At 43.8% G+C, this 14,681-nt stretch overlaps 1 protein-coding gene across 4 annotated transcripts in view; it reads right to left on the bottom strand.

Moving 5' to 3' along the window:
* Window positions 1-14,681, bottom strand: part of dati (zinc finger protein datilografo) — an 804,480-nt gene that overhangs the window by 380,009 nt on the left and 409,790 nt on the right. For all 4 annotated transcript variants that reach the window (XM_071682892.1, XM_071682893.1, XM_071682891.1 and 1 more), the window contains exon 4: window positions 8,280-8,387. In XM_071682892.1, the coding sequence (XP_071538993.1) occupies window positions 8,280-8,387 (108 nt within the window). The remainder of the gene's footprint in view (window positions 1-8,279; window positions 8,388-14,681) is intronic.

A 14,681-nucleotide genomic window follows, 5' to 3' on the forward strand; every position in this document is an offset into this window, starting at 1 on the left:
CGCCAAACTGAACTCGCCCATGGAGGAGGACGAGGACGACGAGGAGGAGGCAACAATAATCCGGCCATTTCCCGCTCCAGTTTTAAGGCTATTCCTCCAAGTTCCTCCAACTCCTCCTCCAACTCCTCTCTCTCTCTCTCTCTCTCTCTCTCTCTCTCTCTCTCTCTCTCTCTCTCTCTCTCTCTCTCTCTCCTCTTCTTCGCGTCTTCGGTATCTTTAGGCCAATGGTATGTGCTGAAGCTTGGAATGTGAGTTACTCATCACGCGGTGCTCAAAAGGAGCCTCTCATAAAGTCTCTCTGCAACTCACAAAAAAAAAGGGAAGGGGGGAAAAAATATACACCAAATTCAAACAAGAACTTTCTGAAGTTAGGGCGTAAGTAAAGGCTCTTCAACGAAGTTCTGGCAGTAGTTTTCTGAAAGGTGGACTGAGGGGGGGGGGGGGGGGGGGAAGAAAGGTTCTCTGAATGAAGTCCTGTTTGAAGAGCTTCCTGAATCGTGGAGTAGAAGATAAGAGTTATCAGTCGATAATCTCCAGGACACATCAGAAACCCTCACCTCCTCCTCCCTGAATAATCCGGGGCAAAATCGGGCTTGCACGAACACACTCCTATGGTGAACTTCGATAAGAAATCGACAGAAAAAAAAAAAAATTGAGGAAAAATAAAATCAGGAATCGGCTTTAGAAAAAACTTGTTGGAACTTAGAAAAAATTATCATTCTAGTGTTGTAAGTAGTAAAAGTGTACCTCTCTCTCTCTCTCTCTCTCTCTCTCTCTCTCACAACAGTTCACAAACATATAATCTCTCCATCCCTCACACAATACTTGACGAACTCATAACTCGTTCGATTCGTCCTTTGCAACTCTTATATTCTTCTGTGGTGAGCGCTACCCGTTAGCCCTGCCTTTTGGCAAACTCCCGTCGTAAGTATTCGTAAGTACTCTGTCTGTCTGTCTGTCTGTCTGTCTCTCTCTCTCTCTCTCTCTCTCTCTCTCTCTCTCTCTCTCTCTCTCTCTCTCTCTCTCTCTCTCACACACACACACACACACACACAATGACATTGGTGGTGGGAGCCTCCCGCCTCAAACCTCCCACTATGAATTCTTCAGTGGGAAATGATTGTAGATTCACGTGGCGAGCGAACCTACTCATCAATAACAATGGCTCAGGGAATGAATAACTCATCACCCGGGGTCGAGTCAACTTGACTTTAGATAATTCTCAATTACATTCTTCGGTGTTTCGTAATTATCATCATTATCATCATAATTACACTCCCTGCCAATACTATTAACCCCCCCTCACCATCACAACACACCCAGTCACAGCAGCCTTATTTATCAATGGGATGAATCTAATAAGAATTAGATTCGCCAACGTCTCCATGATGAGAACTGTCATCATCTTCACAGTCGCAGTTAGAAAAAAAAAATCCTGAATTGGGTTATTACCACACCATTCCAATTTCACGATGGCAGGTCTATGTATGCTAAATCTCTGTACCCATTTCCTTATTCAGGAAGTATAAAATGTTCTCTCTGATTGCATATATTTTTCAAATACCTGCCAATGTGCACTTAATTTCTAATATCAGTATTATACCAAAGGATTCTTGGATTCTTTATCACCTTCTAACTTTTTTACGTCTCGCCATTATACACAGTGTAAGCGGGGCGTCGTGCCGCCAGCCCCTGCGTCTGTCTGTGTGTTCGTGGGCATGTTGCTGTCTGCATGACGCCTCAAGAACGATACGTGATACAAACCAGCAACTGAGCCACTGATGTTGCGAACGCTGCCCGCCTTCTGAGGAGCCAAGACCAGCAAACGAGACAGTGCAAGAGAGATCGAATCAACTCATGCATCACTGTCTCGAATGCTCTTCCTCGGGGAGTCAAAACAAAGACGAAACCAACTGTATCGAATGCAACCGCGAGATGATGATGAAGCTGTTTCGAATACCTTAAAGATTTCGTCGAACGTGAACCAAGACAAAAGCTTCACGAACCAACGAACCCGCCGTAAACCTACACCCAACAGCTGTCCAACTTGAGAATCCTCTGGATTCTAACTGATTCTAAGAATATTAAAACGTCAACTTAAGCTTCTTGTCGCGTATTACACAGAGGGAGACAAAAGTACAGCTTAGTCTACCTACCCCTCCTCTTACGGTGATGGGGGGTATGTATCCATCCCCCCCACCCCCTTGCTGATCCAGTTTCCAGGCTGGAGCAACATAAGAACTGATCCAGTTTCCAGGCTGGGGCAACATAAGAACTGGTTCAGTTTTCAGGCTGGAGCGTAAACTGCTAATCGTACCACAGACGAAACTGGAACCTGGAGGTTTATTTTTTCCTCTTTTACCATCATCTCCTGACTAGGCTTCTTTTGCTTTCTTTTTACTGGTTCTGTAACTCTGTCTCTCACTACTTCTTTTATGCAGACATATATCTCTCATGTTCTCTTCCTTCATTACCGTTATTGTCTATTATCTCTCCTTCTTCTAACAGTCCTGGGTTGGAAGTATTGTATCAAGAATGAAGAGACTTGGCACAGAAGACCGTCTTAATCCTCTTTTACCCATTTTCTTCCTTCGTTCGCTGGTCATTGATCACCTAACCTGGGTGTAGTCCATGTGGGAGTACACAATACGTTTCCGTAGAGGAAAAGTTGTTCATTTCATCTGCCAGGTCCAGTTCTCCTGATGGAGTGTTCACTGGGTGTTCTGTTTAAAGGCATGTTCAACATGCTTCCTTAAAGGGACTTATTATCTAAGCAGTGTTTCCTCCTTGCTGAATCTATCAAAGACATTTCTTTTATCTATCATATTTTCTTCTAAAAGGACTTTTGAGATAACTAGTTGTTAAATGCATCTGTCCTTTCTATAACTATTAATATATCACCTTTTACAATTCTAACTACCTTGAAGCTATATATTCCTCCTGTGGGCTATACACTTACTGAGAGTACAGCAGCTCTTGGAATTATCTTCAACACCTGAAGAAGGGGCTTTAAGATTTTCCAGTTGGTGGACGTAGTAGCCTGACGTAGACGGCCCTATGTCAAATGACCATGGTAGTGTATACGTCTAAAGATCAACCAACAAACCAACCAATCGTCATGATTCACAGTACGGTTCAAATGGAAATCTACTCAGTTTCTAACATCTAAATCCTTTTGGTGATATGATCTATGTATCAACCACACTGGTAGTGGCACCCACATGGTAGACTTCTTCAGGAGTGGGGAACTTAAAAGGCTCTTGTCTTCTTCAGTCTTTTTCTGTGGGTGAAGCAGTCGAGGAGTACCGCAAGGATTGGAGTAGGTTCCTCCTCTGTATGTGCTATATACACAACATGTATCATGTTAAGTGGGAGCCCGTGGCTATATTCACTCTCTCTCTCTCTCTCTCTCTCTCTCTCTCTCTCTCTCTCTCTCTCTCTCTCTCTCTCTCTCTGTAACTACCCTCACTACTACGGCATCCGGAAGCTGGCCAACCAACCAGCCAACCCAGCGAGACTACATAAGATCTTGCGAGACACCTTGAAGTGTGTGTGTGTGTGTGTGTGTGTGTGTGTGTGTGTGTGTGTGTGTGTGTGTGTGTGTGTGTGTCCGCCGGCCAACCCAAACCTTCCCTTCCCACCACCATACCCCACGTACATAGAAAGAGGCGGTGGCAGGGAGGAGCAGTGAGGGAGGAAGCCGTCGCTAATCCTCTTATCAGCTGCGGGCAAAACAACTCCTCGACACAGACTGTTGCGTGTCCATAAACAACTTTAGCTCCTCCTTAATCTCCTTAGAGTTGTGCTTAAACCCACATCAATAATTGCTAGATCCAGACGCCTCCCACAGCCTCAACCTGCCTGATGAAACCAACAGCCTTGTGTTGTATTCCACACACACACACACACACACACACACACACACACACACACACACACACACACACACACACACATATGTATTCCACATTACTGAAACATAACAAATGTCAATACATAATAGGAGAAACTAACGATCTTTTGAGCTAATGCCACATTTTCAATAAATTCCAAAATATTCGTGTTTTTCACCACCACTTCCTTGCCTAATTTTTCTTTCTTTCTCTTTCGCCTTGTGTTGCTTCCATCCATAAACCCATCCTCCTCCGTCACTTTGCTCTTACGCTCTCTCTCTTTTTTTACTCAGATCTCCTCTGTTGCCGACATGTACGAAGCCGTGTTCGCAACACAACCTCTCCTTCTATCATCCCCTATATAGCTCCGTACGTGAAAGCAACACTACTAACACCTTGCCCGCAACACAACCTAAACTCTATCATCCTCTCCCTGTAGCTCTCTAACTACAGGCAACACCACCTACGCAACACAATCTCCCCTCTTATCACCCCCTGTAACTCTAGTCTGTGGAAGCTACACTCCCGACGCCACATCCACAACACTGACCTCTCCCCTCGGTCAAAACTATGACCCTCTGACCCCTCTTCGACGAAGATTTTTGTTCTCTTTTTTATTTTTGTAAAGTTGACCAGCCAATTTGTTGGAGGGGGCCCTTCCCAGTGGCGGCCGTCGACCACCTCAGGCCAAACTTTTCATTATGTTTGGTCACCTCGCCTCACGCTTCACTCGTCCGTGTTGGCCGTCATCGGGCAACACACTCACGGCCCCTCGTGGCAACACCACCGCCAGCACGTGGCTGTGCGAGACATGGAGCAGCAACAGTAAGGTAAAATATCCTCGTCCCTACCGACGCTTCCATACCTCCCCCCCCTCAAGTATCGGGTGACCTCAGACGCCTGTCGGGGATTTTCAAGGAGATCTGTCGGAGGCCGAGGTCTGTTGTTCTGTGGCAGGATCGAAAACCAGAGAAAATGAGTGATCAATGAGGACACATTACATTCTATAACAACTCTTTTCTAACGTCCACTCAGATAAGAGCGACCGTGTGAATGCCACAACAGCCCAAACCTCTCCCTTCCCCGTGTACAGAACTATGGCCCTTCCGCCACCCGGGCCCAGGGGCCCCTTCGTCGCCTCGGTCCTCCAGGGGCGCGTAGGTCCCTCTCGGGCGTAAATGCCAAGCTTGGATAATGCATGAACGCAACAGAAAAGACGCGAAAAGAGAGATTGTGGTATAAAACATGCATCTCCGTCATAACAAGACCCCCGGATTACAAATACAAACCAATTTCAATCGAGTTTAGACGCGGCGCCCTCTGATAAACTGCGCTAAACGCCGCTGATACGGTCGACGGCACCGCTTGCGGCCTCAGACTGCAAGCAGCAATGAAGACCTGCTACCCCCCATTTTCTTTACTTTTTACTGTACGTTTTTTTTATTATCACTGTGTGGCGCCCATGTCAGACAGTTTGCTCAACTCATGGTGGACAGTATTTCGCCAAATATAGTAAACCGGTTGATAGACCTCTTGCATCCAAGGACTGACACTACGGGGCAAACCCCACCGCCAGCCGTCGCGCGGAGTGGAATCTATAAAGCTAATTATATACTGAATGGACAATGACAATAATCTCTTTTTGTAAGCTGGGACGGCCGAGACATAAAGCTTACTCACCAAGCTTAAGATAAGTATATATATATCAGTTTTATATGTACATACTACTTGTTACCAGATGAATCATACGTCAAGATGAACGTGGAGATGAAATTTATCATACTAACGTAATGGTCAATAAACCAGCGGTTATGCAAATGCCATATTGCTACAGGCAGACTACAATACACACACACACACACACACACACACACACACACACACACACCTAGGGTTGCAGCTACTGCACCATCTCGCCATCTTCACCTCTTGCCACCTGAGATCCCTCTTCCCCAGGTTCCGGTTCGGCATTAGAACCGAACCGATCCCAACAGACTTCGTCCAGACCACAACAAGCAAGAAGAGCATCCATCCCAACCACAGTAACCATCCTCAACATCCTGTAGGATCATCATACTGACCTTCCCTTATTACACGTCTTGAATACCCTCTTAAGAACTCATTTTTACAGCCCTATTTCGTGGGTGTATTATCTCCTATATGGTTCTGGCACTTGGCATAAGTTCACCAAAAATGAACATCAATAATACGAAAATCCACAGAGGCCGAGATGAATCCTTCTACGAAGGAAGGAAGGAACCCCCAATACTTCTTTTCTTTTTTTACCTGCTGGATCTCCTGACGTGTGTATAATGTGGACGAGTTCGAGAAGCCAGAGTTCGAGACTCGACTCCGGGGTTCGAGACGCCAGAGTTCGAGACTCCATTACTCTTGCATATTAATGGTCTTGGGGCTCTGTTTTGACAACAATGTCGTGAGGGTGGATGTCTGTGTATGCAGGTGCGTGTGTGTGTGCGTGTGTGTGCCGCCTGCGGCCAGGGTTTTGCGAAATGAGATCAATTCAAGACAGAAACAGTATCATTTGTATACGTGGCATGGATATGGATCACGTATACAACAAATCAATCAGTCATGGATTTGAAATGAGAGTAATATACACCAATACAGTTGTCTATACTGGGAGAACAATCACGTAATACAAATTTACACACCTATACAGAAGTTCGTATTCTCAGAGGGGACTTAATCACGCATGGAATACAATACCTACGATATATCTAAGTCCAGGACAGTTGGTGTATAAGTGTAGTTGAGTATGCTGGAAGTCGTCCATCCTAGCTTTCAAAGATTTACATCTAATCTAAATTCCAGAATATATACATGTCATCGTAACTAGTTCCAAAATGTATAAAAAAATAATAAATGAAAGAAACCAAAATCCGTCTAAGTCGTCGTTATACATCTTTAAAATATACATAATATATAAAAATTCAAAATGTCATTTGCATATGCAAGTATCATGAGCTTCATTCTTTTTTTTCTTATCAAGATTAAACACAAAGAAAATATGGCCTACCATGAAAAGCATTTCTGGAGTCTCAGAAAGTATCGACATTGGTGACGTTAATATTACATTAGATCATTAAACATTACTAATGACAAGGCACAATATACATATTATACAAACACTACAGGGAAGTCAAAGAGAGAAAGAAAGGAGAATATGTGTGTGGGGGGAAAATATATAGCATGGTTCCTTATCGGAGATGGTCAACCTTCTTTTGTTTTATCTCTGTGATTATGACTGGGGGGGAATTGAATATTTTCATCCAATCAGCGTCAAGTATGATGAGCTCTGGTGATGCTGGATGGGACACTCCAGCTGATCAGTTGGGGAACATACTCCGAGACAAAGAACCATCTTGTGTACAGCTGAGGCTCGGGGCAGCCAGATGCCACAGAACCACTCAAACATCAGCCAAAGTATGATTCCAGGACTCCACGTGCCATTCGCTGGCAAGGAACTGTTTCCCTGGGCTTCATCAAGTCCTCCCCTCTGCCTTACTCTCTCGTCTCCAGCAACGGAGATCTGAGACCCTCTGGCTACCATCTACACTGTCCTCCGGCAGATGACTTCGTCGTAGACCATCAGACGTCCATATAGACCAGGGAATGTAAGGGTGCGCTTACTGTAGGATAATCTCTGTCACATATTGTCTCCAGTTAGCTGTCCTTTCCATGTATACTCACCTTTACTACCAACTCTCATAATGTCCTTCACAATCATCTCTGACGATGATCCTCACACTCATCTTCACTATCACCCCTGACAATGATCCTCACACTCACCTTCACTATCGCCACACTCACCTTCACAATCACCTCTCACACTGATCAACCAAACTTAACCCAAAAGTAAAGCTGTTCACAGCTCCCAATCAAGCTTGATCTCCACAGATAAGGTGACGTATCAAAGCTTTCGATCTCAGTTCTTCCTCTCTTCTAAGTTGGTCGGCACCCACGCCTGTGTTCAAGGCAACTGTTCGTGCAGGCAATCTGGCAGAGGAGGAGAGACCAGTGGGTCTTTTTATGCTTCGTTCTGGGTGGCCTCTGGCACCTGGCCGTCCCTACCATGGGGAACTGGCGGACCATGCACGTAGGCCGCCAGGGCCAGGAAGAACTGTACCTGTCAGGACCTGAACACGGCCATCAGGTGACCTGAAACTGCTGTCAGGACCTGAACACGGCCATCAGGTGACCTGAAACTGCTATCAGGACCTGAGCACGGCTATCAGGTGACCTGAAACTACTGTCAGGACCTGAGCAGTGGAGAGAGAGAGAGAGAGAGAGAGAGAGAGAGAGAGAGAGAGAGAGAGAGAGAGAGAGAGAGAGAGAGAGAGAGAGAGAGAGAGCATGACAACTTACCTGGAAGAGTTCGGCAGGCATGTTGAACTGGCCCATGGGTGGTGGAGGTGGTGATTTGGGGGGAAATCCTGAGGATCCACTCATGCTATCGCCCTTATCGCTGTTTGACTGTCGGGGGAAAGATAAGGGCACACGTTAATAATGATAAGACTAGAAAAACAAAACACAAACACACAACAGACAAACAAACATAAGCATACTTCTCTACTTCTACATCGAAAGCTTGGATTAGTAACGAAGTCCAATCGAAACCTGGTTTTCAAACGGAGCTAAAATACAATAACAATATATATATATATATATATATATATATATATATATATATATATATATATATATATATATATATCAAAGAAAAGCCAATGAACTCGTAAATATGAAAAAACTGACCACTGTGGAACACGGCTGCGTGGCCACTAATTCCCTGACCACACACATAATGAGAGAACAATAGACGTGGTAAATAAAAGCCTCCTTCTCTAAAATACACATTAAACAGAGGGAGGGAGGCCCACTGTGATGCAGCAGCAGCAGCAGCAGCAGCAGCCAGTAATGTTTCTCCCTAAAAAGTGCCACGACGCGCAACAATGATGGCGAAGGCTTTTAGGGCGTCCATTACCATCGTATTAAGTCCGCGATCATTTTTCTTTCTATCAGTTCCAGCGGAAAACTGACGCAGTAAACATTGACAGTCGCACGCGCGTCTCTCTCTCTCTGTCTCTGTCTCTCTCTCTCTCTCTCTCTCTCTCTCTCTCTCTCTCTCTCTCTCTCTCTGGATTTTCCCTATTTTCTCTAGCTTTAACCCTGTCTCTTTTCCTCTATATTTGCCTTTTTTCCCCCATTCCTTGAGTATAATCATCGGTTGTTCTCTCTCTCTCTCTCTCTCTCTCTCTCTCTCTCTCTCTCTCTCTCTCTCTCTCTCTCTCCCCTTGTTATTGTTGTTCTCTTTTTTTGCTATACCTTCTTCATCTTGGCGTCTGAGCGTAATCTGCGCGAGTCACGTCAAGGCCAAAGGTGGCGTGAAGGTGCGTTTGACATGACCCATAAGGTTAAGATGAAAAGCCAGTGGTGTTGTGAGGGTACGGGCGAAGATGACAGTGTAGTCAAGATGTGGGTGCAGTGATGACGCAGCTGTAGTGAAGATGATGGTGTAGTGAAGAAGGCGTAGTGAAGATGAGGGTGTAGCGAAGCCGAAAGGATTTCATGGAAAAAAAAATTAGGGTGTGGCGAGGCTGAGGACGTAGCCAAGATGAGGGTGTGGCGAGGCTGAAGGCGTAGCCAAGATGAGGGTGTGGCGAGGCTGAAGGCGTAGCCAAGATGAGGGTGTGGCGAGGCTGAAGGCGTAGCCAAGATGAGGGTGTGGCGAGGCTGAAGGCGTAGCCAAGATGAGGGTGTGGTGAGGCTGAAGGCGTAGCCAAGATGAGGGTGTGGTGAACGTGCGTTCACTCTTGGCGTTATCTTCCGCAGCGATCATGATGGCGTGCGATAGTGGGTAAAGGAGGGAGGGAAGGGAGGGGGGGGTTGACCTAGTGCATTCGTCCACGAACGCCACTGCTGCCAGTTTTCGTTATTCCCTCCTCTTTTTTTCTTTCTTCCTCCCAGGATTATTGTCTCTTAACTTACGCTCTCTCTCTCTCTCTCTCTCTCTCTCTCTCTCTCTCTCTCTCTCTCTCTCTCTCTCTCTCTCTCTCTCTCTCTCTCCCACGCATGCACATCCGGCATAAATGCTATTTTGACATCTGTAAATTTAAAGCTGAATATAAAATGTTGTTTGTTCGCCGTTGATCCAGCCATAATAACTTACTCCCCAAATTGGTATTACGGTTTCTACTTGACTCTCTCATCTGTATGCAGTCACACAACACACACTCACACTACAACCTTCATCTATTATAACTCGTGCCTCACAACCCTCCTCACTGAGAGAAGGTTCACAACCAATAAATACGAGAAGAATACACATCCATTAATATATATATATATATATATATATATATATATATATATATATATATATATATATATATATATTTGCAATGAGCCAACAGATATATATATAGAGAGAGAATTAAGAGTAAGAAGGAGAACAACAACAATAACAACAATAAGAAGGAAAGAAATGGACGAAAAGAAAGATAGATATGAAAAAAATATCAGAATAATAAAAGTAGAAAAAATTCTTTATGAAGGGTATGTATAAAAAAAAAAAAAAAAAAGGTGAGCATAAGGGCGGTGTTGGCGCGCCTTTAGCCAGTGGGAGAGCCCCAAGCCAGCCGGCCATTTTTCACTCGGGCTTTCACTAATTAAAATTTGGAGAAGGTTCCAGTCCCGAAATGTGGCCTCCATTCCTCCATTTTTCTTTGAGCCAAAATTCTGGGATTCATCGTTTGCCGCATATGGAAAAGATATTGTCCTTTATTGTCTCTTATATTTATTGTTTTCTCGTGATATATATATATATATATATATATATATATATATATATATATATATATATATATATATATATATATATATATATATATATATATATATCACGAGAAAACAAGACGTCTTGAAGAAAAACCCACAGGAAGACTAGCACAATGATAAAGATATGAATACAGAAGTTGACTTAGTCAATAAAAACCTCGAAAGTTTACGCCTAAACGGAGGCAAAACTAGCGTACATACAGCAGACACATATGGAGTTAAACCAGTTTACCTTTGTGAGAGATACGAGAAATTACACTAAATCTGCTCTACCAAAGGATATATATATATATATATATATATATATATATATATATATATATATATATATATATATATATATATATATATATACATGGCTGTTTGGTTGGTTATTTGTGTTTAAACTCAAGATCTTATTATCTGCCAAAGTCGTTGAGGCTATCTCTCATCGTCTGATTACTATAACCAACAACCAAGAATTTCTTGTAACACCTTCTTCAGGCGTTTAAGATAATTCTAAGACAAAATATAATCTCATTACGCATGTGGCCCCTGGAGTCTTACTGACAGTGATATAACAGAATTATACATCACTGTATAATCATATGATATAATTATGTCATTATATAACACAATTATAGAATACAGTTATTTAATTACATATCTATAAAATAATCATACAACACTGTTGAATGAATACACCCTGTTGGACAATTATATTAGTTAATTACAAAAGTTTCTAACGGTACACTGTTAGTGGAAAAAAAAAATAACTGAGCTAATTAAAGGCAATATTTGGTGGCAAGTAAACACTGTGCAAATCAGCGAGCAAGATCACCAACAGAGAGGGACACACACACACACACACACACACACACACACACACACACACACACACACACACACCTTGGGTTATAATAGTCAAGTCTGCGTGCGCCTGTGGCCTGTCATCGAACTTTCGAAGTTAGAAAGAGGAGGAGAGATGTGCTCCCTCACCCAGTACTACAAATATGATTAGGAATACCATTGCGTATGGGTCGGTTTCAACCAACATTATTTTCCCCAGGAAGATTATCCACCACCGTCCCTTTGCAGGGGTAGCACAGTCACCGCAGATATTCATGGGGGGGGGAAAAAAAAAGAATCAAGAAATACGAGATTTGTTTGACTGAGCTAAAATCTTCGAGGAGAGGCGCAAATGGTACGACTATATGGAAACCAGATATCGTATACCTTAAAGCCTGAGGCAGACCTAATTAAAATTTCCCCAGCCTCTTTCTCTCTTGTCTCTCTGCCGTAAACGTGAGATGAAGTTTTATTTCAGCCAGGATATCTCAAACCCGTTCCCCGGTTTCCCTGAGATGTCTCGTGTGTGTGTGTGTGTGTGTGTGTGTGTGTGTGTGTGTGTGTGTGTGTGTGTGTGTGTGTGTGTGTGTGTGCTACTCACTTCTGATGCTCTTTTGTAGCCTTTGTGGGGATTTTGTGGTTTTTATTTGGCATTTTTTGGGGGCAATGACTCTTTTGTTTTCTTTTTTTTTAATAAAGGTGTTGTCAGTGAGTGGCCATTTTTTTTTAAAGTCTTTTTTTTGTACTCTCCTGTTTAAGTTTTTAATGTGTATTCACGAAAGTATTCAAGTCTACACACACACACACACACACACACACACACACACACACACACACACACACACACACTGTTTACGTCACGACTCACAACAAAAGCAAGCTGCCTTAACCCCATAATCTCAACCCCATTTATCTATGCTTCTCCCCATCACCCACCAATGCCTTCGCCATCAACCCCGACCCCCATGATCCTGTCCGCTCCCCTCTCTTCAACACATCCTGCCAGTCACCTCCCTGCCGATCAACTCTGTCCCCCCACCCACCAAAACCCCATCATTTCACTCCACCCACCCCATCAATCACCCGAACCTCATACCCAACTTTCTACTCAGCCCCATCCGCGACCCCATCCCTCCCATCATCATCATCATTCCTCCCGTACGTCCTTCTCTTCCCTGCCCAACCCTTCCACTCAACCCGCCCCTCCCCCCCACACTCACCCATCACCATCCTCCTCCCCCCTCCCTCCCTCCACCTCAACACATGCAACCACCTCTGCTTCAGCGCCGTCCACCCACCACGCCGCCTTTCCACGTTCAGAATTCTAATCGAAATAAACAAGCATGTTCGCCTCCGTTTCGGTAATTATTTCACCGAACAATATAACCAGTCGTCCGTGGATCTAAAAAAAAAAAAAAAGCAAAAAGGAAAAAAAAAAAAAGAATTCTAATCAGGATGTCTGAAAAATTAATTAACTTGGCCCTTCGTAGTATTTCTCGTCACTAGCACAGACCTAATTAAGAGAACACATAGCATACAGTAGTCTGAGGGTATGGCACGTTGGGGTGGAGGGTGGTAGAGGTGTAGAGAGGTGGTTAGTGCAAAGGGCCTTTCACCGGGGGGCAAAGGCCAAGGGCCAAGCTTCAAGACCTGAGGGGTTTCCATGCGTTACAACGAAGGTCCGGTGGTCTGATCAAGAGCTTAATTAGGAAGGGAGGGTGAAGGGTCAACGTTCAGAACAGGCCTTTTATTGAGGGAGAGCAAAAGGCCAACGTTCAGAACAGGCCTTTTATTGAGGGAGAGCAAAAGGCCAACGTTCAGAACAGGCCTTTTACTGAGGGAGAGCAAAAGGCCAATGTTCAGAACAGGCCTTTTACTGAGGGAGAGCAAAAGGCCAACGTTCAGAACAGGCCTTTTATTGAGGGAGAGCAAAAGGCCAACGTTCAGAACAGGCCTTTTACTGAGGGAGAGCAAAAGGCCAACGTTCAGAGCAAGCCTTTTACTGAGGGAGACCAAAAGGCCAACGTTCAGAACACGAGCTTTACTGCCTAATGAAAGACTGATTATTACATTAAATGTAATCCACGCAGGAGGGGGAAAAATTAAGAGAAAAAATTAGACACACACAAAAAAAAATATCCCTTCCACTGAATCCTAATATTTGAATTTATTTATCATCTTCAATTTCCTCTCTCGACCCAGGCGGAGGATTTAGCATGGGATGGGATTTCAAGAAGGTTCTCTCGGGTTTGCACTGTTCAACCAGCCTGTTTCGTCCAGGAATAAGGCGGCGGGTCGTCAGTAATAAGGAAATTACAATTGCACGAACACCAGAATACTTCAGGTTGAACTTTGATTTCGAAAAATATGATACTTTGGGTGACGGTGGGTCTGCCAAACTTACTAACCCCGAACTAACTTCATCTTAGAATGACTTTGCAACACGCGAACTTGTGACGTTGCTGAAAGTTTTTATCCTTGGCAACTTATTCACACGTTAGCTCCGTGCACGGTAATCTCTAACTTGGGTAAGAGGTAACTTTAAGGCGAGCTTAAGCTTCAGCCTAACTTTACCCAAAGGGTAGTCAACCAAAGGCCAAACTAACTTTACCCAAAGTCGACTCTACCTAAAGCTGACTTTACCCCCAGCCTAACTTTAGCTTCGCCAACTTTATCAAGGATTGACTTGAAAATAGTTCAAATAAAACGCAGCTGCCTAGCTTCAGCCTAGCTAACTTTACCTCACAGCTAACTTTAAACCTAAGCAAACTTTACCGACAGACTAACCAAGACTAACTATACCACCAAACAAATTTCATCCTTGCCCAACTTTGCCCGATCTAACTTCAGTCTAGTCTAACTTCAGATCAGGCTAACTTTACGCCAAAATATATTCATGCTAAACTTTCACTTCAAACAAAGTTGACCCGCAGTTCAATAACACCAATACAAACTTTACAGAGAAATGACTTTACTCGTGAGTGACTTTACGTCGAGTGAGCTTCAGGTTATACTAAAAGTAGGATTAACCCAAGTTAACTACATTACCTGAGGATAACTAAGTTAGGTTAACTCAAGATATCTTTATACCCCAAGGCTGAT

The sequence above is a fragment of the Panulirus ornatus genome, chromosome 35, assembly GCF_036320965.1.
Source record: "Panulirus ornatus isolate Po-2019 chromosome 35, ASM3632096v1, whole genome shotgun sequence".
Taxonomy (NCBI): Eukaryota; Metazoa; Arthropoda; class Malacostraca; order Decapoda; family Palinuridae; genus Panulirus; species Panulirus ornatus.